This window comes from Rosa chinensis, chromosome 6, assembly GCF_002994745.2.
Source record: "Rosa chinensis cultivar Old Blush chromosome 6, RchiOBHm-V2, whole genome shotgun sequence".
NCBI classification, from domain to species: Eukaryota; Viridiplantae; Streptophyta; class Magnoliopsida; order Rosales; family Rosaceae; genus Rosa; species Rosa chinensis.
The window spans coordinates 55,567,822-55,595,541 of NC_037093.1; the positions used below are offsets into that span (position 1 = coordinate 55,567,822).

Genomic DNA, 27,720 nt, shown 5'->3' on the forward strand with positions numbered 1-27,720 from the left:
CAATAAGGACTCGTTTTCCTTATGGATCACGGAATGGGTGAAGCTGTAACCCAAACCCAAGTAGGCTTATTTTTGGGACGCAGGTATCGGCCCACTGTTCTAAATCCCCTAAGAGATCTTGCCAAAAATACTTTTGGGCTCAAACAATGTGAATTGGATTCAAGTGCACACTCTAGTATCACTACAACATAAAGTCTTTTTAGCGACCATGTTTTTTGCGAGGAATTTATTTTCCTCAGTAAATGTCACTTTTTACAAGGAATATGTTGATTCCTCACTAAATGTCATTAGGTTTTCTGCGAGAAACATATTTTCCTCACTATACACCACTTTCTACGACAAATATTTCAGTTCATCACCAAAGGTGACCATAATTTGGTCTTCTAAATCATCATGTTATTAGTGAGAAAATAGGAGACTTTAGTGAGGAATTTTTTCATCGCGAAAAAGACATTCAACGAGAAAATAATGATTTCGTCGTTATTAGTTTGGCGGAAAATTCTGTAAAACCCGCCAAATTCAACGATGACAAAACTATGGTTTCCTCGCTAAGAGTCCGTGTTTTGCGAGAAACTATTTCCTCGTCAAAAGAAGCATTTAGCGAGGGAAATACACTTTTCTCGTTATTTGTTTGGCGGAAAATTATGTAAAACCCGCCAACTCTAGTAGCGACGAAACTATAGGTTCCTTGCTAAATGTCAATGTTCAACGAGGAAACATTTGGTCGCCAAAAGATGCAGTTTGCGAGGAAATAATTAAGTCGTCGCTATAGTTTTGGTGGGAAGTTTTCTCGAACCCGCCAAATTGTATGGCGACGGAAGTATGATTTCCTCGTTAAAAAATGACTTTTAGTGATGAACGATTTTCTCGCTAAAAGCGGACTTTTATCGATGAATGATCTTCTCGCTATTGATACATTTAGCGAGAAATTAATAATTTCGACGCAATAGTTTTGGCAGAAGGTTTTTTGAACCTACCAAATTTCATTATATATATATATATATATATATCCATTTTTTTTGTTCTTTTCTAGGGATAGGGCATTATACCAACTTTTTGATCATATTTTAACATCTTAACCGTTCAGACTTTAGGTCCAAATGTGTAGATCACTTATGCAAATTTTCAGCCAAATTGATTATCGTTAAGGCATTCAAAACTGCGACTTAAGATTATAAGTATGCATGGTTCAAGTTTGACAGATTTGGTTCGTTTATTAATTTATTCTAGTTTGATACCTTAACGATCACCGATTTGGCTAAAAATTTGGAGAAGTGATCTACTCATTAGGACCTAAAAATTGAACGGTTGAGATGCCAAAATGTGATCGAAAAGTTGGTTTGATGCTCTATCCCTATAAAAGACCAAAAAGGAGATCCCTTAGTGGAAGGGCCCTATATATATATATATATATATATATATATATATATATTGATTTGAGCGTTTTTTATTCGCCTATCGCGTAACAATCAACACGGTCATCAAAGATGGGAAGTATTTACGTCCCGGTTTATCGTACCTCGGGGATTACGAGCTAGCTAAGAATCCTATGGCTCTAGGTCACCGAAAATCAATTGCACAAACAAATAAAAATAGAAAAAATGCTAAACAAGGCACCGAGCCTCATTCAAGCATAACTTTGCATCACACAAAGCCACATAGACGGCCTTGCACCAAGCAAGGTTTAGATAGGGCCGTGAAACACACAAAAATGCTTGTAATGCTCACGCCCACATGGATTTACAAATGAATGGTAGTGGGAAAGTCACAATGTTTTTTTTTTTTGGATTTTCATAAATGATAAATAAACTAACAAACTGCGACATAAAAATAAGATAGATAGAAGGATGGGATGCATCGCATCAACGGTCACCATGGAAATTCAAGGTTCGCCACACAAATCTAAAATCACATGGAATGATGATGATTAATTCAAATGATGCTTCAAATGTTTTGTCGGATTTCCATTTAGCATTAAGAGGTCGAAAAGAAAGCTAAATTGATTATCATAAAATAGTAGTCAAACCCTAAGCAAAAACAAGAAGAATAAAGAATACTTAGTTTTTGGCTACCCTATACTAGTCTCAAACCTTATGCCTTGTTAGGGCCATAAGTGCTCAAAACTAAATGCTTTAGGTTTCGACAATCGATTGTAACACACTCTAGTAACCATCACCACAAATATATATATATATAGACATACACAGGGCCCTTCTACTAAGGGATCCTTTTTTTTGGTCTTTTCTAGGGATAGGGCATTAGACCAAATATTAGATCACATTTCGGCATCTCAACCGTTCAGTTTTTAGGCTCTAATGTGTAGAGATCATTTCTGCAAATTTTTAGCCGAATCGGTGATCGTTAAGGTATCATACTATATTAAATCAATGGACAAACCAAATATGTCAAACTTGAACCGTTCATACTTATAATCTTAAATCGTCATTGTCTATATATATATATAGACATACACAGGGCCCTTCTACTAAGGGATCCTTTTTTTTGGTCTTTTCTAGGGATCGCATTTCAACATCTCTACCGTTCAGTTTTTAGGTTCTAATGTATACATCACTTTTACAAATTTTCAGCTAAACTGATAATCGTTAAGGTATCAAACTAGATTAAATCAATTGACAAACTGAAACTGTCAAACTTGAACCGTTGATGTTTATAACTGTAAATCGTAGTTATGAATGTCTTAATGATTATCAATTTAGCTGAAAATTTATAGAGGTGACCTACTCCAATAGACCTAAAGTCTGAACGGTTGAGATGTGAATATGTGGTCAAAAAGTAGGACTAATAAGAAATCCCTTAAAATGGTCAAAAAGGAGATCCCTCACCAGAAGGGCCCTCTGTGTGTGTGTGTGTATTTGAATAACTTATTATCACTCCCCAATTCCTTCCCATTGATCTTGCGCTCACTTTGCATACTTGACGTTTCCACTAAGGGACTCTTCTTTATGCATATTACTGTATTATACATGACTTACTATGTCATTCCAATTGAACTGCTCTAGTTTTATAACATTCTTTTAAGATGTAGAACTTTGAAGAAAAGTAAATGATCGATCACACTATGTTCAATATGATCATCCTGATGATTCATGATAATTAACAACTAAATGGTACTCAATTTAGCTTAAAATTTACAAAAATGATATAGGAGCGATGTCTTAAGATTGAACTATTCAGATCATTGAAATAAAATTTTCATAGAAAATCTCGCACCAGACACTAAAATGTTGATACTATAATACCTTCTTCAAATTAAAAATCATTTAGTTAGCCATTATCATGACTTAAGAACCCCTAAACCACAAACCCTGAATTAAAGCGGGCTTTCAAAAACCTGAATAAAATTAAAAGCGAAACATTTAAAAGTCTTAAGCGGCAATGAAAACAGAAACGCGCCCGTTTGCAAAAGATAAAATTAGACACTGCCAGAAAACCCCAATTCTCTCTCTGTCTCTCCCTCTCTCTCCAAGCTACCGCTCTCACTGTCGCAATAGTCCAGGTATGTTATTTCTTGAGTGGAGGAACTTTACATACATATTTTGTTTATGCCTTATACTTTTCTTCTGAGCCAATCTTCTGTGTCTTTAAACAGATTAGTGCTCTTAAAAGGGAATAATATAGATGACCTTTTCAAAACTGTAATGCTAGTGCTCTTAAAAGGTAAGTCAAATGTGTAATGATGTTGAAACATTAGCTTTGATATGCTTATTGCGAAATAGATGTGCAATCCTAATATCATCATAATAGTTTGTACTGGTTTGCCTGAGCAGTTCGTGTGGAACCTAGAACTGGTCAGAAACCATTCTTTCAGACCAATTAAAATTGCTGAGCATCGCACTGCTACACCAATTTATGCTTTAAATATACCACCGATCATGTACAATGTGAGGAAACTGCAAAGCTTTGTTACTCTTATTATTCTTTAGGCATGATTAACTCTTGGTTTCTTTTGTCTTTAGCTCCCATTCATAAACAAAGCTACAGCACACCATATTTGATAATGAGGCTTTAATTGCATATGAGATTTTGTCTTCATGTATATTTATCACTTCATAATTATTGATCAGTTTCCACCGCCAAACAAAAGACATGAACTTATCACTTTAGCATGGACTCTGTTTGGTCTTCTTGTATTATTGAACCACCATTTTGCATTATCAAACCACTGCCTTATGATCAAAGTGAGAGAGAATATAAAAGCTTAATTAAACTTATTATTCTTCAAAGCACCTGGACATTGTTTCTTGGTCTTTGTTGTCTAACTCGTATTTAAAGCAAGCTTGCAGCACATTTTGACAATCATAGTTCAAATATATATGTTTTAAAGGTCTTTTTCATCATCTGCAGGTCTTGAACATTCCTCCACCTCCAAGTTTAACGTGGCTACTTGAAAGGTGATTTTGCTGCCATGTATGTTTTAAGATTGACTTGCCAAAGTTCAATTCTTTTTCTTTCTTTCTTTTATTCATGCTCTGTACAGTGCCACAATTTGAACAGAGAACAGATAAGCCAAAAGACTTTCATCATTGATCTTCTTGCCGCTTGCTTCAATTTTGGGGAAAATCAAAACATGAGACCAATTGTAGACTTTCAGATGCTTTAGTTTCTGTGCTTCGATTATAATGTTGCCTTGCAGACACCATACAAGCAGTGATTGGTTAAGCTGTGGCCTTAATGATTAAGGTAATTCTCAGAGTCTCTGCCTGATAACCTCTTAGAAGTATTTGTGCACCACTGTATGTTTCTTGTAATATTCTATGAAACTACTGATGTGGTTTTAGTAAGTGCTCCATACTTGAACTTTGATTAGGAGTAAGTATGGTAATATTCCATAAATCCCCAGTCTCTAAAATTATATTCATGAGTTGTTCGTGGAATGTTGTTTTCCAATATCCTAGTCATTGAACTCTTGCATGTGAAGGTTGAGGGTTCCAGCAGTCCTTATCATTTAAAATACATGTGACTTTGATTATAAGAATACTTTTGGTGAAATTGTGAACTTTTTGTATTATCATTGACTCGTATCAATTTGGTTGCAATCATTTTTTTTTTTTTATTTCTATGTTTTTAGCATGTGTGTAAATGATTGACTTGTTTGTTATGTTATTTGAAGCACTTCACACTTATTGTAGGAACAAGAATCACATACTAGGATATGATTTATTGCTTGTAGTCTTGTAGATGAGGGGAGATTGCACTGGCAGGAGCTCGTGAGTCTCAGTGAGTAGCAGCTTGTGGACTGTGAGCATGCATGAGGAAGTGAGAGGCTTGTCTTGTTAAGCTTTCATGAACAAAAGCTAAAGCTGCTAGTATATGCTTTTGTCTTTGAAATATAGGTTTGGATCTTTTCCTTCAAGTCTGAGAATAATGAACTACCAAGAGAGTTTTGTCCTGTAAACTATGTGAACCATGTTTGCTGCAATATAAGTTTCTTTTGTTCCAAAATTCTTGTCATGTTCTTTTATTTCCTTCATTATTTTGTTGATTGTTTAACTAGTTTTGAATAAGAATCCTGTTTGTAGAATGAAATAATATGTACCTCTGACAGGTCATATCGTAATAAGCTGACAACTATAACAAAAAGAATATTTCCTCGCTATAGATTAAAATTTTATAACGACAAAAGAGAATTTTCTCACTATAGACTTTAGTTCCTACACCGATGGAAAAAAACAATTCTCGTTGTTGATTATTTTTAGGGAGATAACTTTTTCTCACTAAAAGGATACATATTACAATGAAACAAAATTTCCTCCCTGAAAACAGTTTCGAGCGAGAAAAAACTTCCTCGCCCAAAGCTATTTATAATGACGAAAATATTTTTGTCGCAAAAGCAGTAGTTTAAATTTTTTATTATTTAAAACTTTTTAATTACTAATAATCATCAGCGAGGAAATATATAATTTAGCGACGAAATCAAGTTTGTCAGAAAATATATTTAACGACTATTTTCTAATCCCTGAAATTTTTTAACGAGGTAAAATTATGAGTTTGGGTGAGGAAAAATATTGTTGCCAAAGATTAACAGCAAGAAAAAATAATTTTCTCGCAAAAAAGATCTGGCGAGGAAATAAATTTTTCGTCGTTGAAACTTGACGAGCTTTCTCCGACGAATTGAAGACGAAAAAAATTTCCTCGCTGAAATACTATAGCGAGGAAATGTTGGTTTTCAGCGAGAAACAAGTTCCTCGCTAATGAGGTTTTCTGTTGTAGTATACTATGTTATATGTATATGTCTAAGTCCTAACAATGTCTAGTTCAATGGGAGATTGTTAGATGTCTTAAGAACAAGACATTGTATCAAGCTGGACATAGATGCATATATGTAACTGGTATTGAATTCAATTGTCAATAATTGAGGTTGCAAACTTAATTAAATCATGTTAGTCCACCTCATTAATCTGTTTTGATTTAAAATTCAAATAAATATGGTTATCAGGATCAATCTGATTTGGACAAATTTGAAAATGTAGATAGAATGGCATGACAGTTTCTTCCATCAAGAAATTGTCATGCATGGCTAAGCTTCATATATAATCAGGTTTTGGTCCCTGCTGATGTAAGATCATACCTATTGCACAACAATAGATATGAACTAGCTATTATATGTTGTATGCATCAGTTAATGTAAATGAGCTATTTTGAATTCAAATGTAAATACATTAACCAAGATATATAAACTTATTAAGTAATCGAAATAAGTTTATCTATTAGAATATATTTTAAAGAATTTCAAATTCAAATGTGTGGTTATCCAGAAAAATCTATTAGGAAGTTATTTTGACAGTTCCTTGATTGAAGGAATTGCCATGTAACTGCTGTGTTGAACAGCTTTATAAATAAAGTGAAATTTATATTTGATCCCTGCTAGAACATAAAAACGCTCTCATTGAGTTTGTCCCATCAAGCAATAAAGAGAGATACGGTGTGTATCTAGGAGAAGATCAGATAGATAACGGCAGCAGATCACCAAATGGATAACGGCAGCAATCCACCAAGTTAGTTTTATGATTTTATTTCATAACATTGAATCTAAAATTTGAGATAGTATACTTGAGTTATATGTTTATGTTTCATATTGAATCTAACAATTGGTATCAGAGCCTAGTATGCTCAGATTTAGATCAATGTTTATTAAAATGCAAATTCATATATATCCTGGGACTTTATGATAACATGCTGTTGTTCGTATAAATATATCTGCATTTCAATTAAATACAAAGCGATAGTGACTTTTACTGTTGTTATCTGTATAAACTGAGTATTGTTTTTATCGAATTATATAATGATTATTTGTTATATATATACATGTGAAAATTGTATCTAACTTCAGAAACTACTGCATATTTCATGTAGATTCATTTTGCTGCCAAAGTAGCCATGATTATACTGATATATGCAATAGGCTAAATAGAATTTTTCTTTCTAAATGTGTTATGCATATGTATTCAATGCTATCAAAATAGTTGTAATGTATATGTATGAACATACATTCACAGAAGAAAACATGAAGAAAACTTGAAAGTTTAAATAACAATCTAACTTCCAAAGCGGTTGGATATCAAGATTAGACTTTCTAGTTTAACATATATTTGATAATGAACATTCATAAATATATCGTTAGAGATAAGTCTATCACAAATGATACCAACATCTTGAACATGATATATGTTTATTTATCTATCTGTATGTGATTCATTTAAAATGTTTATTCTATATGAATTAACATTTGGGATATGCATATGATTCTAGTATATAGTCAAACTAGAATATATGTTGAATGACTGATTTAAATTAATTTCATTCTAGCCATGCATTTTCTAATGAGCATTAATCAAATTAACACAATGGAGATAATGACAACCTTGACTCAAAATCAATAACTTCATATTTTATTGGTTATTAAGAGAAGTCAAAATGATTCAAATTTTACTGCCGTTCAAGAACCAACAAAATTTTTGAGACACATAGAGCAACCTTCTATGATGAAATGTTTGATCAGAATGAAGATGTAAGTGAGGGGACCAGTGTTGATCAAATGTATAACAACATGGATGATTGGTTCATTTTTTCCAGAATTTGTGCCACCTAAAACACGGATGATTAGTGAAGCACTCATACCAGCAGCACAAGATGAAGCATTCATACCAGCATCACAAGTTGAAAATCAATCTCAAGCAGTCAATTTTGGAAATCAAAATGATGCAAATGATGAAAATTATAACAATAAAGATGTAGAAATTCTAGCAGCAGATCGAAGCACATGAAGTCTTAAGGAGATCAGAAAGATCAAGAAAATCTACAATATCCAGTGATTATCATCTATATTTGACTGCAATTGAGTTTGATTTGGGGGAAGAAAATGATCCTATTTCATTCAAAGAAGCTATGCAGTCTAATAACATCCACAAATAGAAGTTAGCAATGGAAGATGAACTTCAAAGCATGTCACAGAATGGAGTTTGGACATTAGTAGATAGAACTGCATATTTGAAACCAATTGGCTGCAAATGGGTTTATAAAACAAAAAGGGATGCAAATGGTAAGATTGAAAGATACAAAGCTAGGCTTGTGGCGAAAGGATACAATCAGAAGGAGGGTATAGATTACAACGAGACTTTTTCACCAGTCTCAACTAAAGATGCCTTTAGAGTTATAATGGATTTGGTTGCACATTACAATCTAGAATTGCATCATATGGATGTTAAGACATCATTTTTAAATGGAGACTTGCAAGAAAACATCTACATGTATGCTTCAACCAAAAGGGTTCATTGAGGATGAAAAGAAAATCTGCAAACTCAACAAGTCCATCTATGGACTCAAGTAGGCATCCAGACAATGGTACTTAAAATTTGCTGCTGTGATTTCAGATTTAGGCTTTGAAGAAAATAAATTAGATGAGTGAGTGTACTGCAAGGTTAGTGGGAGTCATTTCATATTTCTAATTTTATATGTGGATGATATCATATTAGCCAGCAGCAATATTGGTTTACTGAAAGACACAAAAGAATTTTTTTTTATGAAGAACTTTGACATGAAGATATGGGGGAAGCTCACTATGAACTTGGAATAGAAATCAGCAGAAACAGAAATCAATGCATGTTGGGGTTATCACAAAAGAATTACATAGATAAGATGTTGCTGAGATTTGGTCTAGAAAAATGCAGATCAGGAAGTACTCCTGTTTCTAAAGGTGATAAGCTGCACAAAGGGCAATGTCCTCAAAATGTTCTAGAGAGAAAAACCATGGAGAATGTACCTTATGCTAGATTGGTTGGAAGTCTCATGTATGCACAGGTTTGTACCAGGCCAGATATAAGTTTTGCTGTTAATATATTGCCCAGATATCAATCAAATGCTGGACATGAACATTTATGCTGGAAAGAAAGTTTTGAGATATTTGAAATCTACTAGAGATCACATGCTGGTATACAAAAGGATTGAAAATCAAGAATTGAAAGTGGAATGTTATACAGATGCTTCATACAAACAGGACTTGGATGACTTGAAATCAACATATGGATATATTTTCATGTTTGCTGGCGGAGCTATCTCATGGATGACTAATAAGCAATCATTAATTGCTAATTCAACCTTTCAAGCAGAATACATTGCAATATTTGAAGCTACTGCACATGCTTTGTGGTTGAGAAATTTTATTTCAAGAATGAAAGTGGTGGATTCAATTGAAAGGCCAATTAACCATTTACTGTGACAATGCAGCTGCTGTGTTCTTTTCAAAGAACAACAAAAGGACTTCTGGATCTAGAAACATTGATGTTAAGTATTTCTCTGTGAGAGAAAGTGTGAGAGACAATGAAGTAGAGGTGACCAAAATCGGTACAAAAGACCAACTTCCAGATCCATTGACCAAAGCATTGTCGGTTTCTGTGTTCATCAGACATGTGGAAAATATGGGAGTTTTAGGCAGTATTGATGGTCAGTTATGTATTTCACTAAGTTACTAGTATGTATTGCAACCATTTAGTAATGCATTGTTATTAATCATCTCAGTCATTATCAAGTTCATTATTATCAAGTTCATTCATACAATTTTGAATGAAATTGTTTTATTCAAATACAGTACTGCATAATTTAGCTTGTATATACATTCAGACATTTCTGATTTCACATCAGCAAATATCCATCAGGATCACCAATGCTTGTGAAAGTCGATTACTACATAACAAGCATGATCACACTTAAGGTAATCCATGTAATTTTGATTACTATTATGTGATTATAAAAGACTGGCAACTTGCTAATTTGACATTCTCTTCTATGATTCAGCTTAGTAAATCTTAATTGACAGGGTTTTGTAAAACAGATAGTATTTTTGAATTCAAGTGCACAATTAAGAAATAGGTTATTTACATGGTATACATCATACAATATCTAGTTCAGTGGGAGATTGTAAGATCATACCTATTGCACAACAATAGATATGAATTAGCTATTATATGTTGTATGCATCAGTTAATGTGAATGAGCTATTTTGAATTCAAATGTAAATACATTAACCAAGATATATAAACTTATTAAGTAATCGAATTAAGTTTATATATTAGAATATCTGTTAAAGAATTTCAAATTAAAATGTGTGGTTATCCAGACAAATCTATTAGGAAGTTATTTTGACAGTTCCTTGATGGAAGGAACTGCAATGTAACTGCTGTGTTGAACAGCTTTATAAATAAAGTGGAATTTGTATTTGATCCCTGCTAGAACATAAAAACGCTCTCATTGTGTTTGCCCCATCAAGCAATAAAGAGAGATACGGTGTGTATCTAGGAGAAGATCAGATAGATAACGGCAGCAGATCACCAAATGGATAACGGCAGCAATCCACCAAGTTAGTTTTATGATTTTATTTCATAACATTGAATCTAACATTTGAGATAGTATACTTGAGTTATATGTTTATGTTTCATATTGAATCTAACAGCTGATACACGTCCATTTATTCTCATTCATAAAACAGTCCCATCCACTTATAGGAGAATTATAAAGGTGTAATCAGGAGAAGAACAAAATGAATGAGTCAAGTTCTTCAAGTAAGTATGATGTTCTTCTAGTTTCAATATTTTTAATTGGAAAATTAGAATTGCTGATGCTGTATCTATCCTAGTTCTATTTTGCACAGACATGTCTATCTACATGTATTCATTTGGATATAGCTCGATTTGTATTTATTATCACAGTTCTAACACCACATAACAGCACAAAGAGTTAAGCAGAACGACAAAGGGAATGACATGTATTCCACACTCTTTGTTTTAATAACCAGCCTCTGAAAAAACAAGTCAATGGAATTAATAATCAAGTATTTAGTATGGATCAACCAAAAAGGGATAATAATTAAGACGTAAAGCATGAATGGAATTACCATAATACTAAGAGGAGCAGCAAACACAGAGACATTGAACACAACATTAATCCATCCAACAACTTTCAACCGCAGAAGAACATTTGGGATTTGGCTTGTACCCAATAAGATCAAACCATAAGTCAAGACATTAAACAGAACAAGTAGCTTTGCTGTGAAAATCTGCAAAATCAATTTTTTACTTTTATGTTTATACTTAATAATTAAGTGCAAGTATACAAAATAAGCAGAAAAGAGGGAAGAGTACCCTGGCTTTTGGTGGTGCATAAATCATGTACATTACAAGGTACACAGTTTCGATGAAGCAGCCAATGGAATTGATCGCGATGAGAAACAAACCATTTGTCTTGAGGAAGCCATAGTAGAGCGTTAACATGGCGCTAAACAATGCCACCGAATAGGGTATAGCTTGGAAACCTTGTGTTGATTTTGTCTTGAAAATCCTATAAAATGTTGGTCTGCAAAAGATTACAAAAGATTACAAAGTTAGTCAATCCCATATGCATGAAAATCAGAGAGAGAGAGAGATGATTACAGTGGGGCAAGGTAGACGAGGAAGGCGACGATGGTTCCTATAGAAGTTTCAGAAACAGAGGTAAACACAGAGACTTTAATTTAGAGAATTGAAACATTAGTAAAACAGAATACTGTTTAAGATTTGCTTATTTGGTAAAAGCTAGAAGAGAGCTACATCAACTAGATAGCTATACTAGATACATTACCCAGAATGCCAAACACAGAGGCCATAAGATGAAGATCAAGGGCTGCCATTCTTGAATGTAAAGCTCAGCTCTGCTCGTAAATGACTGACCGAGAGTTTGAGGCTTTGAGGGAAAGCTCTTTAACGCAAGGACTCAAGTAGAAGTTTTTGATCCGAGTTCCTGCATTGATCGAGTGAACGTATATATACGAGTAAAGAAAATGGGGAGCTCGATCATGCATGATTGCATTACACAATATGAACATCCAATATGTGTGAAATCACTAGAGGACACTTGCGCTGGGAAGCTCCATTATAAGCTTCTGTTTGCTAGCTAGCTAATAACTGACGAGAGGGCAGAGGTACCAACTAGAAGTTTCCGAAGGAGTGGTCTAGTCTAGACCAGAAGGATTTAGAATTAGAAGCAAATCAAGAACATCCAATGTAATAACTTAAAATGGTTGCTATGCATTGGACTTGCTTTTCACTATTACCTATTCACCTTTTTTGGGGTTATATATTTCTTGAGTGGGCTAAAAGCTTATTAGAAGTCAAAATTGATTTCGAACATCTTTTCATGGTGGCTCAAGGGTCTATTTCGAACATCTTTTCATATCTTCTGATAAAAATATGGACAGAAGTATACGGACGAAAGTGCAAATTAGGTCAAATTAATTGTACCTACCAAAACTAACTTTCACATAAGTGGTTTCTCCAAAATGTGAAAGTGGTTTGGGTAGCGTGCACGTACCAAAACTACCTTCATAAACTTAATTGGTACAAGATCAAAATTAGTTTTGCTTGCTAAACTACTTTCATAAACTCAATAGTACTTGCCTTCTGAATTCAATAGGCCTTTGCTTTTTCTCAAGACCTTTCTTAAACTACAAGTTTGCCAGGATATCAAGCATCCAAAATAATGGTAGCAATCTTGTCACACCTATATAATATATAGTTGTCTTTAATTAATCAGTGCTTAGAGATCGAACAACCTCAAAACTCGAAGAGTACGTGATCGATATAAAGATAAAGTAGAGAATCATTTTATTTTCTAGATTAATCAATGCTTAGAGATCGAACAGCCTCAAAACTCGAAGAGTATGTGATCGATATAAAGACAAAGTAGAGTAGGCCTGGCAACGTGCGGGTATAGTGCGGGTACCATGCGAGTTTTTAAAGGGTCGACACGGTAAGAACCCGTTAGCTTAACAATTTTCACGGGCTAAACCAGTGAGCACTTTTTTTTTCAAACTTTTTTTTCAAAGCCAGGCCAGTAACAATCAACAATTACACGAATTAATAACAAGTTTTTAGAATAATCAACAAAATTACAAAAAATGTGAAAAACCAGCACACCAAGATCGGTTAGAAGGCTTGACCTAGGGAAGCTTGCCAAAGGAAAAAAAAAACCAGCCTTCATGCTCTCCCGGCCAGACGTAGCAGGCGATTCTGCCGCTGCGTCTCGGTCCGGGAGGGGAGCTTTGTTTTCCTCAGCTTTCTTAGTTTTTCTAGTTTTATTGCCTTCTTAGTTGGTACTGGTGTTTGTTGGAGGGTAGTAGGGGTCGAGTTGAAGATCCATTATCGTCGACTTGGTTGTTCTGAGTATAGGCAGGCCTTGTCGGGGTAAGACTAATGCGGCATGGAGGGAGGATGGCGAGATCGGAATCTTTCCACCTTAGATCTGTTCGTGGACGACTAGTGGGGTGGTTGGTTGTTTGGTAAGGAACCCACAGTTGGTTGCGCTTCAGGCTGGGATCCCGAGGCTCGTGGTTGGTTCGGGGTTGATCGGATCGGATCTGGTTCTTCATGAATCCAACCTAGGAATCGGTGGCTTTGGACGCGGAGGCTCGTCTTCTGGGCTTGGAGATATTGGCGGAAGGCTGTGGATGGTGGTCCAATCATATTGGATGGGTCGTCGGTGGCGGGCGGTGTGTGGAGGTTGTCTCACTGCTCGGTGTTGTGGTGGGTCGACGTTTTACCCAGGTGTGGCGGCAGGGTGGAAGAAGGTTGGTCTAGGCTTTGGTGGTGGTTGCGGCGGCCTGCAAGGTTGGTGTTCTGAGTTGGGGCAAGAGGTTGTTGGGCCGGGTTTGCATGCTTGGGCAGCTGTCACTAGTGTTTCAGGGCTTGGTTTTGTGGTGGTTGGGTCGGGTTAAGGTTGTAGTCTTGGTTTCATTAGATTTGGTTTGTGGTTTTTAGCTGGTTTGTGTTAGGTCGGGCGCACTGCAAGTTGTGGCAGAGACAATCATCACTTTCGCCTTCCTAAGGGTTGTTCCTGCCTAATTTAGAGTCTGCAAAAAGTCTGCATGTGGCATAGACGAGCATTATTGGCTTTTTAGGAGGTTATTCCTGTTAGGTTTTGCGATGGCGTTTTTGGATTAGTGGTGGGATGACGATGTTGGATTTTCTTTAGTCCTAGGTCTGACTGTCCAGCAATCCCTTTGGTCGGGTTCAAAGTAACGACAAGTGTTGGCTTGGTCGATCAAATGTTGGCCCGGTGGATTCTGGGTGGGAGTTAGTGTTCTTGGCTGATTCTGCTCCAACACGTTTTGTTGTTTCTGCCAGTTTGTTTGGTGCTAGTTTAGTCTTTTTAGTTAAGTTTTTCTCTAGTATGTTTGGAGTCGGGGCCTAGTGTGGTTTCCACAGTGCGTCAGTATAGACGTCCACCTTGACGTCTAAAGTGGGAAAAGTTTCGGTTGAACCTTTTATCTCCCATTCTCATTGTAATCTTCGTTTTTATTAATGAAGTTCTTATTTGATCCAAAAAAAAAAAAATAAACAATTACAAACAAACATACCAAACATAATGGAATGGGCAGAGAGCAAGGGATAGCACACGTCCCAAAGAAAAAAGCTGACAAAAGCCATTAGGCTGCTCCAACAAGAACAGCAATCAAAAACTTAAAAATCTTAACCAGAGACACCCCAACTTTGCAGAACAAGCACCTTTGTAGAAGTTCGAGGGAATTGCAAGGAATACAAGCTAATTTCAGAATTGAACTGAAGCATCATCTAACTCATAGCAGGAGGGAGGTTCTCATTTCAGAATTTACAGTTCTCCTCTACCGAAAATTTATGTATAAGAATACAAATGAGCCATCAAATAACAGCAAATAGGATTTAACACAGCTTGTTCAAGCAGCCTAAATTCATCTAAAGCCGGTAAACTCAGACCACATTGAAATCAAACCAAACCAGAAACCCTAATTCTCCGAAGAGTAGAAATCAAATCATTTAAGAAATCCCAATACCTTGAGAACTTGCGCAAAACGCAGCAAAATCCCAAAACTGTAAGAAAGTGAAGACCTTTGGAGAGAGGAAGCAAAACACAGAGAGAAGAGAGTCAGAGAATTGGGTTTTGGGTGATGGAAAAGAAAAGGGTCAAGGCTGATCTGCTCGTGTTTTTAGTGGTTGCCGAAAGACTGAAAGAGTCGAAATGGGTTTTGGGAAAGGTTTTGAGTTAACGGGTTCCAACGGGTTTAGCACGCAAGACCCGTTAATTTCCGAGTTTTTTGCGTGCGGGCTTTTCTTAGCACGGATAAATAAGAAAGAAGAGAGAGAACGATTGTTTGCAAATGACTACATTTTATTTAATTGTGTGAAATGAAAAATACAGTAAGGGTGTGTTTGGATGAAGAATTTTCAATTTCCACAGATATTCTTAAATAACAAGAATTATGATTCTAGGAATTAAATTCTAGTAATTGAGAATTCCGTTGTTTGGATATCATCATATAGAATTTTAAAAATGACAAGAATTCAAATTATGGCAATTGTTACTTATGGCTCAATAAAATGAGAGCCGAGCAAAGCATTCATCAAAAAAGCGAAGAAAACAAGAAAAACAATGAGCGCAATGACATGTATAACCAATTCACAATGGCATCAACAGTAGGCATAAATCATTCAGAACCTATAATACCATATTAGCAAATTTCAGGCCTTTGTTCATGCAAATAGTAAACTAGTGAAGCAATTTCGACATAATCTATTTACAAATTTTGCTTCCATGCCTCTTTACAGCAACCAAATCATCATCATCATCACTCATGAACCAAAGCAACAACTACAACAACAACAAGAAAATATACAGAGTAAATAAGAAGATGTCATTTTTTATTTTTTAACACCAAATTCATATTCAACAAAACCTCATTCTTTTTTTTAGCTGCCTCAGAAGTACAGTTGAAGCCATAGTAATTCAAGAATCTTGTTCATTTAGAGAACTAAAATTAGAATACACAGAACCATTTTTAATTAAATATAACGACAATCCATTTCCCCAGTACAATTCACCCAATCCAGTTTTCCTTCACCAAATTATAATCAAGCTGTCCAGTGGAGGTGAAACAAGGATGACACCGTCTCCTCTAACAATCAGATTTGGAAGGAGTGACAAGCGAGGGTCGAATGATGAAGGCGAGACAAGAGTGAGGGACTAGACGAGCAGTGAGACAGGCGGAGGAGGAGACAAGGGAAGCGGTGGTGGAGATGGAGAGGCAAAGGGTGCGTCGTGGTGGAGAGTAGGCTCAAGAACCTGTTGCTGGCACCACCCATTTTTATTAGGATTTGGGATTTGGGTTTTGGTTCTGGTTGCAGAGTCGATAAACAATGATTCGGTAGAAAAAAAGGTACATACAGTGAATTAGCTTGGAAGGAATTGACAAATAACGTCTAATTTTGAGGGAATTGAAACCGAAAATCTCGACCTCCAATTCCCTTGAATTTTCTTCTGCGTCATTTACAGATTTTGTGGAATAGGATACCAAACGGGGAAATTGGAGAGATGGAATTGTGAAATCCTGAATTTTTTTAATTAAATTCCAGCGTATTTTCCCGCATCCAAACACACTTAACAGATCCTCATATAGTTCTATACCCTCGTTACATATTCCAGCATCCCTCTCATATAGTTCTATATCCTCATTAATTCGGTATCAGGCATATTGGTTGGAACAGCAATATTAAACCTAGTGACCACCCAGAGATTGGCCTGATGTATATAACCTGAGAAAAAACGGGACGCGTATAATTCGGCAAAGAAACGTACGTGTATTATTCGGTTTACCTAGTCTAATGATACGGTCAAAATATTCGGTCAAAAAAACACGATATGGCAAATTTATAAGTTTGAATTATACGTGTATAATTCGGCAAGTAGTAGAAAAAACGGGTTAAAAATACGGATATATAAAACACTATTTTTGTAAGAAAATAACTAATAATCTACTCTAAACTCTTGCTTTTATTTTATCTATACTATTATTAAGAGAATAGAGTTTGTCAGCCAAAACAGAAAATTTTTACCAAAATATCCCTCAAATATTAGAAAACATTTGAACTTAAATATTTGAGAAAAACAAAATGGTCAATTCACAAATAAAAGAAAAACAAAAGAAATTTAACCAAAAAAATCAAAAATAAAAAACAATATGTGCAGCAATTTTCTCCACATTCTGTGGAATAACTTCTTACATAATTATCCACACTCATAGGGTGTGTTTAGAGTCTAGTATCATTTATGATATGTGATCAAACATGAAAAAAAAGGATATGGCACCCAAGTAAAATATAATCAGGCGATTGAATTACAATACGCTATACAGAAGTTTTTCTTCAATTATACGCATACTGAAGCTTTATAGGCGTTTTAATTAACTAGCGCTTTAATTTTTTTCAAATTCCAAGTATTTTTACTCCGTATAAAACGGATACGTGTATAAAACGTGTTTTAAAAGATCTAGCTCAATAATACGCGAAAAAACCGAGTCTACAATTTCAATACGCCGTACTGAAGTTTTTTTCAATTATACGAGTACTGAAGTTTTATACGCGTATTAACTAACTATATGAGTAAAAACCTTTAAACAAATACTGCCCACATGACCCTTTCTCTCTGAACTTTCCACAGTCACAAGCTTGAGTGAATCATACGTACAGTCCAAAAGTACAGACCATGGTAAACAATGATACCAAGACATGATATATAGAATCCATGATATAGATCAGCAATACCATCAGATTTCAATGTCGTCTTGTAGAGCCAGACCATTGAATTTTCTTTCTCCTCCCTTCTTTGCATTCGTAGAATCATTAGTCAAAAGGGTTCAAGCATAGTCAAACCACAAGAAGCCTTGCTTCTAGCAGCAAGGACAGAGAACATAAGGATGCAGCAACCATGTCTGATATGTGCGAAGCAATGGACCAGGAACCACAACTTCCTTGACACCATTTGGTAAAACCCCCCTCAACGTGAAGAAGGGTCCAGAAGTCTATCCACATCAATCCCCATTCAAATCTGATAATGCATTCTACTTGAGTAACAACTGCATATGGTTGGATACATAATAACCCAAGATTCAATGAGAAAGGAAATTAATCGACTTCCTCTGATCTGGTATAGCAATAGTATGCACAACAGCAATAGTAATGGATTAGATGACAACTATACCAAGTTAGGAAGTAAGATCTGTAGCAGAGCAGGTCATTGCAAGCAGCCTCGTTAAAACTGTCAATTGTACAAGTAAACTGGAGCATCCATTGACACATCAACTTCCATTTACATATCAAATGTCAAATGGGCAGGAAGAAGTAGAACACTAGTACTGTAGCTTCTGTCACACTTCAAACAACCAAGATTATGTATCATGAAGCTAGCAGAGACACATTTTCACCTCTTGCAAATCATAGACTAACAAGGTAGATATTCAAGTCATTCACTGCAGCTATTGACATCCAGAATCAAAAGTAAGAGCAGAACAGCCACACTGCTGAATGCAGTGAACACTCCAAGGCTCATCTTCAAAGCCTGGAACTTCATCAAGTCCAAGTCATAAATGTGTTTGGAATGCATGTAGAAGGGTACATCATGGCCATGTTCACTCCAAGGCTCATCTTCAAAGCCTGGAACTTCATCAAGTCCAAGTTATAAATGTGTTTGGAATGCATGTAGAAGGGGTACATCATGGCCATGTTCACCCATCCTCTTCACTCCAGCTGAGCAAACCCTCTAGTTGCTGATTTTTATAGCAATGCATCTTGCAAATGGCCTTTATCACCTTAGCTTCAGAACTTCAATGGCAATTTAGCTAATGAAGACAAGACTAAGAAAACATCAAACCCACAATTCTTCAACATGGCTCTATTCACATCATATAGTTTTGACTCCAACTCTTCTGCATCACCCAATCACATACTGCATAAACTTCTAAGACGCTGCACAATAATGTTTCCATCCACCTCTCAATTTGGATTCTGACTCACTGCAAGATTTTCTTTTAGAAGAAGTGAAGAACAAGACATCTGCAAAGTTTTGTTATACGGAATTACGTACGGAGAACAGGACATCTCCAAGAGTTATGTTGTACTCCAAAGGTTATGTTGTACGGAGGACTGGACATCTCCAGAGTTGTTATACATCTCCAAGGTCTTGTTTAATTTGTTAGTGGGTGGAAAACACTAAACAACAGCAATCAACTTTATGTCATCAAAAGATTCACCACCTAGGCAGTACAATGCGGAAAGAATGCAGGCAGATGAAGGAATCCATAATCATCAAGATCATATATCAGAAGAACACATCCTTATATCACCAAATGACAATTGAAGAATTTGCAAGTCTAGGCTATCAATATATAGACACTCTCTCTCCATGAGATGAGAGAGTGAATCTGCATTTTCGAATGAATAATCGAAGCAATCTTGATTCAACAGAGTGAAAAGGCAAATCCACGGTGACCGATGAGTGAAGAAAGCAATTACAGAATCCTCGACGAAGTAAACTGGAGCAACCGTGATACTTGGAAATCATAGATAATGGATAATGAGATCTTGCTCAAGCTTTGAGCGAGAATCCATTGCAGAAGCCTTTAGATGCATGCAGGTGATGTCGAATTTGGGGTTTAGGGGATAGAAATTGATGGCGCGAGCAAAACAAAGAGGAACTAGAGCTTCAGGACCAATGGCGCGAGCCTAGACGCTCTGACCCCATGATAACATCCATGGTTTATTGATAAAAAAAAGGACAAAGGAAGAAGAATGAGAAGGGAGACACGAGAGATTGTCTGCAAAGGAATACATTTTGATCAAGGGAATTGTATGAAATGAAAAATACAGCAACCGTCCTTATACAGTTCTAATGATATTACGATAATACCCTCGTTACATATTCTTAACATTCATATATGCGTGTTTAAAATGTACTTGACACCTAATAAGTAATTAGTTTGCATTCGCCAATTACAGAATCCACAATCTAATCTCTTCACCAATTACAGAATCCAGATTGTAAAAAAAGGCTTTTGGGAGCTTGTATTGTATCCAAGAGGTCCTTTCCAGTTCTTTGCTTTAGGCTGAGGGGCCTCTTCGTACCTTTTATTTCATATTTTTGGAATTGAAAAGTTCATGAATAAGTACAGATATATATACAGGACGTAATTATTTAAATTGAGCCCCTTCTCAAGATGACGCCGTAGGCAGCGGCCAAGGTCGCCTTGCCTTTGGGCCGGCCCTCCAATGGATTCTGATCATCATCAGTTTCAGAACTCTTCTTTCCGTCCCCAGCTTCCGATCGAGAATTAATGACAATTGCTACTGTCATGTCATCATTTAGTGGAGCAGCAACGCTTGGTATCAGATCACCTAGACGGAATTCCGTCAAGACAGCTATCTTGGTTTTCTTCCTGTAGACGAGGATCATAATCATCTGAACAATTCCGAACGCAAACCCTAACACGTTTGGTGCCTATACGTACAAAGATGAAACAAAGCAGCACAGTTATCAGCATCATCAGCATAAAGAACATGTCAGTGGATCTGTATAAGAGGGGAACAAATTAAGCAGGAAAGAGAGAAAATTGTACCGCTATGAATAAATCTCTTATTAAAAGGCCATAGAAGAACCACATGACAGCGCACAGGGTTAAGCTCAATGACAAAGGGAATGACATGTACTCCACACTCTTTGTTTTAATAACCTGCCTCTGAAAATGTAAGGGTAAAAGGAATTCAATATATCAATACTAATTCTTACCAGCTGGAGTTAAAAACAGTTGATATCTCTCATATATATATATATATATATATATATATATATAAGTATATTTTGAGCCCTTCTATTAATGGATTTTTTTTTTGTCATCTTAAGGGATTTCTTATGGAATCCACTTTTCGATAGCATTTCGACATCTCGACCATTCAGTTTTTAGGTCCTAATGTATAGATCACTTATGTAAATTTTCAGCCAAATTAATGATCGTTAAGGTATCGAACTAGATTAATTCAATGGACGAACCGAATCTGTCCAACCTTTATAATTGTAAATCACAGTTATAAATGATTTAACGATTATTTTATTTGGCTGAATTTGCAGAGATAATTTACTCATATAAACCTAAAAACTGAATGGTTGAGATGTGAATATGTGATCAAAAAGTTAGTCTAATAAGTGATCCTTTAAAATGGCCAAAAAAATGGATCTCTCACTAGTCGTGTGTGTATGTGGATACATATACTTGTCGTGTGTGTATGTGGATACATATAATATGGGTGAGGCTCTAATAAAGACCTTTAAATGAGGACTTTATGATGACTTTTAAATCAACGGTTGGTGATATGTATTTGTAGAATTATATTTCAACTAAAATTAGGATCACTCATCTAACCGTTGATTTGAAAGTCCTCACTAGAGTCTATCTCTTCCCTATATAATTAAATCATGGTTAGATGCTATATTAATTTTACCATAATTGTAAGAGGAGCAGCAAACACACAGACATTGAACACGATTACTATCCACCCAACAACTTTCAACCTCACAAGAACATTTGGGACTAGGCTTGTACACAATAACATCAAACCATAACCCAAGATATTAAACAGAATAAGCAGCTTTGTTGTAAAAGTCTGCAAAATGGAAAGCAAATTTTTAGTTTAGTCTTCACGTACTTATTTTTAATGCAGGTATAAAAAATAAGCAGAAAAGGGAGAATACAATGTGATTTAAGTACCCTGGATTTTGGTGTTGCATATATCATGAACACAACAAGGTACACGGTTTCGATGAAGCAGCCAATGGAATTTATCGTGATGAGCAGCAAACAGTTTGTCTTGACGAAGGCATAGTAGAATGTCAACATGGCGCTAAACAATGACACTGAATAGGGTATAGATGGGAATCCTTGTGTTGATTTTTTCTTGAAAATCCAATAAAATGTTGGTCTGCAAAAAGAATAAAATAGAAACAAATTAATACCATTATGCATGAAGAATATGACATGAAATCCCGTATGCATGAAGATCAGAGAGAGAGAGAGAGGTAGGTTACAGTGGGGCTAGGTAAACGAGGAACGCGACGATCGTACCTACAGAAATTTAAGAAACAGGAGAAAACAGAGTATATCGTTAGAGAGCTGAAATAAAACAGAGAAGATATAATTAATAAAGTTTTGGTGAGAGCTAGAGATAGCTCTATGAAGTAGCTAGCCAGAGTTGTAAGAAAGACGAGTACCCAAAATTCCAAACACAGAAGCCATAAGATCAAGATCAAGGGCTCCCATTATTGGTGCTCTGCTCTGCTCTGCTCTGCTCTGCTCTGCTCTTTAGTTATACTGAGAGTGTTGGGAGTTTAGCTAGGGAGAAGTATCAAAACAAAGGCTCGGGTTATGCTTGTCGATGTAGATTATTGCACCTATCGAGTCATTTATATATTCAGTAAGAAATATCCCAGCTCGATCATCGATGCACTGATGGCCGGCATTACATATTAAACTGTTATCTTCGCAATCACTTAGAGCAGTAGAGAGTTAGCTGGTAAGTTCCACTATAAGTTTGTTTTTTTGCTTTCCCGAAGGGGTGGGCTAGTATTGACCAAGGTAATAATCCATTAAAATCGAAGTGAATCAAAAACATCCCATGCAAAAGGGTGGAGCCGTGAAGGCCCTCCAACAACGAAAGTGGAAATCAAAAGTTAAAAACACTCATTGTTGGTCTGCTATTGGACTAGCTTTGCCCGGGGTTAACAGTAAAAATTGATTTCAACGTCTTTTCTTCTTTTTTACTAACCCACCACTAGGGTCAAAACTTTTCTCCACAGGACAAAATGATACTTAACTTTCAAAAGTGATCAAAATGATACCTAAATTTTTAAAAGTGATCAAAATGATATCTAAATTTTTAAAAACAAATCAACTTGATACCCAACTTTCAAAAGTGATCAAAATGATATCTAAAATTTTAAAAACAAATCAATTTGATACATCGGTTTAATTTTTTGTAACTTTTTGTTAAAATTGATCACGTGTGGTGCAGTATTTTATGGGGTTATAATAATATTTTACACAAAAAACTATTTTTCAATTATTTTTTATTTTACTTTGTTAATTCTCTTCTTCTTCTTCTATCTCTGCCTCTCTCTCTCTTCCCATTTTTCTTTGTTTCTTTAGAAGTTGGGAAACATCCAAACTTTATTTGTTTTTATGATCAATGGTAGAATTGAAATTGAATGGAAGATTTTTTTTTTAATTCTATAGAAGAAGAAGATTGGGTTATAGATGATTGATGGCCCTCTGACCACAAATCACTTCAATTTTTGTGCTTGATTTTGCATTTGATTTAACAAAGAAGTTAAAAAAAAAAAAAGCTAAATACTGACTACTATATAGTTTGGGTCCAAAATCAATTCAGTCCCTAAACTTCTAATTTCATCAAGAACACCCCTACACTTTCAATTTTGATCTAATAGGTCCAATTTGTTAGTCTTCCGACAATTGAGTCATTTAACTTGTTGACGTGGCTCATATATGGCTTATGTTTTATGATGTGGTGTTGAGGTGGTCTGCATAGTCAATTTTGGAGTGAGTCCCACTATTAGAAATCTATCAAATAAATAGTTTTTCAACAAATAATCTAACTATAACTTAAATCCATAGCAGAATATTTATGAATTGGACCTATTATATCAAAATTGAATTGATTTTGGACCTAAACCATAAAGTAGTAACCAGTATTTAGCCCTAAAAAAATAAACTGAGGTATCAAATTGATTTGTTTTTAAAACTTTAGGTATCATTTTGATCACTTTTGAAAGTTAAGGTATCAAGTTGATTTGTTTTTAAAAATTTAGGTATCATTTTGATCACTTTTGAAAGTTGGGTATCATTTTGTCCGATGGAGAAAAGTTTTAACCCTAGTAGTGGGTTTTACTCTTTTTAGAAAGTATTAGAGTAGCACTCCTCTGACCTCTCTACCCGAAATTGGCACTGTTTGGACGAGGAGATTCCTAATGACTGATTCCATACTCAATGATTTCATATCCAGTGTAAGAAATTTGCAATTCACTCTCAAAGTAATGGTTAAAGTGTTATAAATGGTTAAGAAAAATATTAGAAAGAGTAACAATTTTGGCGAATGAATTATGAAATTTTTTAACAAAGGAAGTGATTATTAGTGGTGCATGTACCAAAAGATGCATTTGATGATAATTCAAGTACTATATCTTAGAACATTTCAGGTCACAATCGTAAAATTATGAAGTAAATGACATCAAACGTGGAGGTTGGTTTGAATGGGCAAATAAGTGGAGTTAGCATTACAGTAATGCACTCTTATCAAGCATTACTTGATAAATATGTAATAATTGAAATTCATTATTGTGGCTTGATTGCTTACTTTGGTCAATGTCCCACGATAAAGTTTTTGGTCCTACTGAACTGTACAACAACGAGATTAGAACAAGCCTCGTTATTTTAGTAGCTGCAAGTCTGCAACAATTTTACTATTTAGAACTTTTAGATTAGATCAAAAGTAGGTCAATCGTTTATTTTATTTTACTATTTAATACTTATACAGGGCCTAACTATTAAGAACACTGGCTGTAGTAATTAATTAGGTTGAACTGTGACTCTTGAATCAAAAAGAAAATTTTATGAAATGAGGGGATGATTCAGTGCACCAACGTGCACTTGTACTAACATAAACGGATAGTTAGATTATATTAAATACACTCTTAGATTATTAATAAAAATATTAATTATAAATATCAAGGGTTGAGATCATCTTACAAGTGTTGGGTCATTTGCACCGTCGGTGCATAGAATAATTTCCAATGAAATTGAGAGAATAGAGAGAAGAAAGAGATACAAAAATAGAAATTATTCTATGCACCGACGGTGCAAGTAATCCAAAACTTATAAAATAATCTCAACCCTTGATATTTATTACTAACCTTATTTTAAAAAAACAAAGGTTTATTTAATGCAATCTAACCATCCATTTATGTTGGTGTAAGTGCACGTCGGTACTCTGAATCTTCTCCAATACGGAAGAGTTGAGTACATATATTATTTAATTGGGATGAAATTCCTATTTAGACTATTACAATGGGTAATAAAATAGGAAACATACACTAACTATGTCTTTCATACAATGAAATTACAGTTACATACTCAACACAATTGCAATGTTCAACTATTGCATGGTTGTAGCGCATCCACATAAATATATTCGACAATAGTAAACACTAAATTCTACATTTTTCACTTAAAAATGAAAAACTTATGTCGCTACACTAGCTAGATGAGCATAGCCGCTTAAAGAACTTGCATCGTTTAGGAGAGGTCCTTTTCTGTTTTTTAATTTTGCCTGAGGCCTGTCGGTTGAACAGATATTTATATTGAGGCCCTTCTGAGTGTGAGTCCCAAGGCGGTGGTGGGCGACCCCTTGTCTTCCGGCCGCCCCTGCTTTGGTAGTTGATTCTCATGATCATCAGTTTTAACACTCTTCTTTGCGTCCCCTGCTTTCAACTGAATCTGAGTACCAATGTCAATTATTGTCATTGCTACTCTCATGTCAGCATTTTCCAGAACAGCAACCCGCCTGTTTGTGCTTAGTGTCTGATCATTTAGACTATCTATCGGTAAACCAGCTTTCCTTGTGCTCTTCCGGTAGATGTAGAACATCATCATCTGCACAATCCCGAATATAAACCCTAACACGTTTGGTGCCTGTATGTACCAAACAGGAAAGAAAGCAACAAGTCATCAGCTTTATTATATATTGTAGGTTAGTGGATCTATAAGAGGTAAAGCAACAAGGGAAGATAGAAATCGTACCGCTATGAATAAATCTCTTATTAGAAGGCCATAGAAGAACCAAAGGACAGCACATAGGGTTAAGCTTAATGACAAAGAGAATGACATGAACTCGCAACTCTTTGTTTTGATCACGTGTTTCTGAAAAAGTAAGGGTAAAAGGAGTTGAACATCAATATTAGTTACTATTAGGTGGAGTACGTTATAATTATAAACAGTAAAGATTAAATAAAATGAGGTTAAGAAATTATATTACGTACCAGAATAGTAAGAGGAGCAGCAAATACACCAACATTAAACACGATAGTAACCCACCCAACAATTTTCAACCGCAGAAAATCATTTGGGATTAGGCATGTACATAATACGATCAAACCAAAACCCAAAACATTAAAGAGGCCAAGAAACTTTGCTGTGAAGATCTGCAAAACCAAACGGAAGTTTTAATTTAATTAATCTTCTTCGCTCTTAACATATACAAGTGAAAGTATACAAATTAATTACAAAATAAACAGGAAAGGGAGTAGACAATGAGAGTTTAATTAGTACCCTGGATTTTGGTGGTGCATAAATCATGAACAATACAAGGTACCCGGTTTCAATTAAGATGCCAAGGGAATTGATAGCGATGATAATCATAGAATGTGTCTTGAGGAAGGCATAGTAGAGCGTCAACATGGCGCTAAACAATGCCACTGAGTAGGGTAGAGATGGGAATCCATATGTTGATTTTTTCTTGTAAATCCAATAAAATGTTGGTCTGCACAAAAAGGAAACAATATCAGTCAGTCAAATCACATGAAATCCCATATGCATGAAGATCGAAGAGAAAAGAAAGAGGGAGAGGGAGAGAGAGAGAGAGAGAGATTACATTGGAGCTAGGTAAACGAGGAACGAGCCGACGGTACCTATAGAAATTGCAAACAGAGACTTTAGAGAGCTGAAAAAAGGGGTTTTAATAAAACAGTTAATAATTGTTAAGTTTTGGTGAGAGCTAGGAGATGATACTGGCTAGCTTCTTAAAAGAGATCGATAAGTACCCAGAATTCCAAATATAGAGGCCATAAGATGAAGATTAAGGGGTGCCATTCTTGGTGCGAAGTGAAGAAAAGCTAGCTCTTTAGTTACTGAGAGAGAGCTGAGGATTTGAGCTAGGGAAACCACTAAGACACAGAGCCCCAGTAAGTTGAGCTCGTCTGTTTATTCTTGCCTCAATCTAGTGCATGTATATATATGCATGATTGAGCTTGATCTTTAGCCCAGCTCGATCAATCATGCACTGATATTATTTGTGAAATCATTCACCTGGAGCAGTAGAGAAGGATAGCTCCACTAAACTTTAGCTAATAATTGAAGAGGGCCGAGGACGCACCTAGGAGTATCCAAGGGGTGGGCTCGAGTGTCGACCGACCTCTTACTCCCAGTAAAACCAGGAATAAGATCAAGAACATATTAACAGAGGGTACGTGGAGGCCTTCCAACAACAAAAGAGGCGCTCAAAAACAGTAGTTTTTGGTGGCTGCATTAGT

The 27,720-nt window shown here is 35.6% G+C and overlaps 3 protein-coding genes across 5 annotated transcripts; all 3 read right to left on the minus strand.

The window, feature by feature from the left end:
• Window positions 1-11,015: 11,015 nt before the first annotated feature.
• On the minus strand, window positions 11,016-12,392 carry LOC112173793 (bidirectional sugar transporter SWEET14). Of its 2 annotated transcripts, XM_024311477.2 has the most exons (5): window positions 12,130-12,392; window positions 11,943-11,979; window positions 11,655-11,865; window positions 11,408-11,569; window positions 11,016-11,311 (listed from the first exon to the last, which is right to left on the minus strand). In XM_024311477.2, the coding sequence occupies exons 1-5, from the start codon at window positions 12,176-12,178 to the stop codon at window positions 11,225-11,227; spliced, it is 546 nt and encodes a 181-aa protein (XP_024167245.2). In that variant the 5' UTR covers window positions 12,179-12,392; the 3' UTR covers window positions 11,016-11,224. The 2 variants fall into 2 exon arrangements, 1 of the variants encoding a protein (XP_024167245.2); XR_005802221.1 differs by lacking the exons at window positions 11,016-11,311; window positions 11,943-11,979 and having other exon boundaries at window positions 11,556-11,865.
• A 7,870-nt stretch (window positions 12,393-20,262) lies between these two features.
• Window positions 20,263-22,756, minus strand: LOC112173492 (bidirectional sugar transporter SWEET9). Of its 2 annotated transcripts, XM_024311129.2 has the most exons (6): window positions 22,612-22,756; window positions 22,429-22,465; window positions 22,112-22,322; window positions 21,846-22,007; window positions 20,966-21,085; window positions 20,263-20,847 (listed from the first exon to the last, which is right to left on the minus strand). In XM_024311129.2, the coding sequence occupies exons 1-6, from the start codon at window positions 22,658-22,660 to the stop codon at window positions 20,545-20,547; spliced, it is 882 nt and encodes a 293-aa protein (XP_024166897.1). In that variant the 5' UTR covers window positions 22,661-22,756; the 3' UTR covers window positions 20,263-20,544. The 2 variants fall into 2 exon arrangements, with proteins under 2 accessions (XP_024166897.1, XP_024166898.1); XM_024311130.2 differs by lacking the exon at window positions 21,846-22,007.
• A 2,732-nt stretch (window positions 22,757-25,488) lies between these two features.
• On the minus strand, window positions 25,489-27,513 carry LOC112173222 (bidirectional sugar transporter SWEET9). The gene is made up of 6 exons (XM_024310811.2): window positions 27,232-27,513; window positions 27,063-27,099; window positions 26,741-26,951; window positions 26,452-26,613; window positions 26,213-26,332; window positions 25,489-26,104 (listed from the first exon to the last, which is right to left on the minus strand). Exons 1-6 carry the CDS (start codon window positions 27,278-27,280, stop codon window positions 25,769-25,771), a joined length of 915 nt encoding a protein of 304 aa, XP_024166579.1. The 5' UTR covers window positions 27,281-27,513; the 3' UTR covers window positions 25,489-25,768.
• Between the last annotated feature and the right edge of the window lie 207 nt (window positions 27,514-27,720).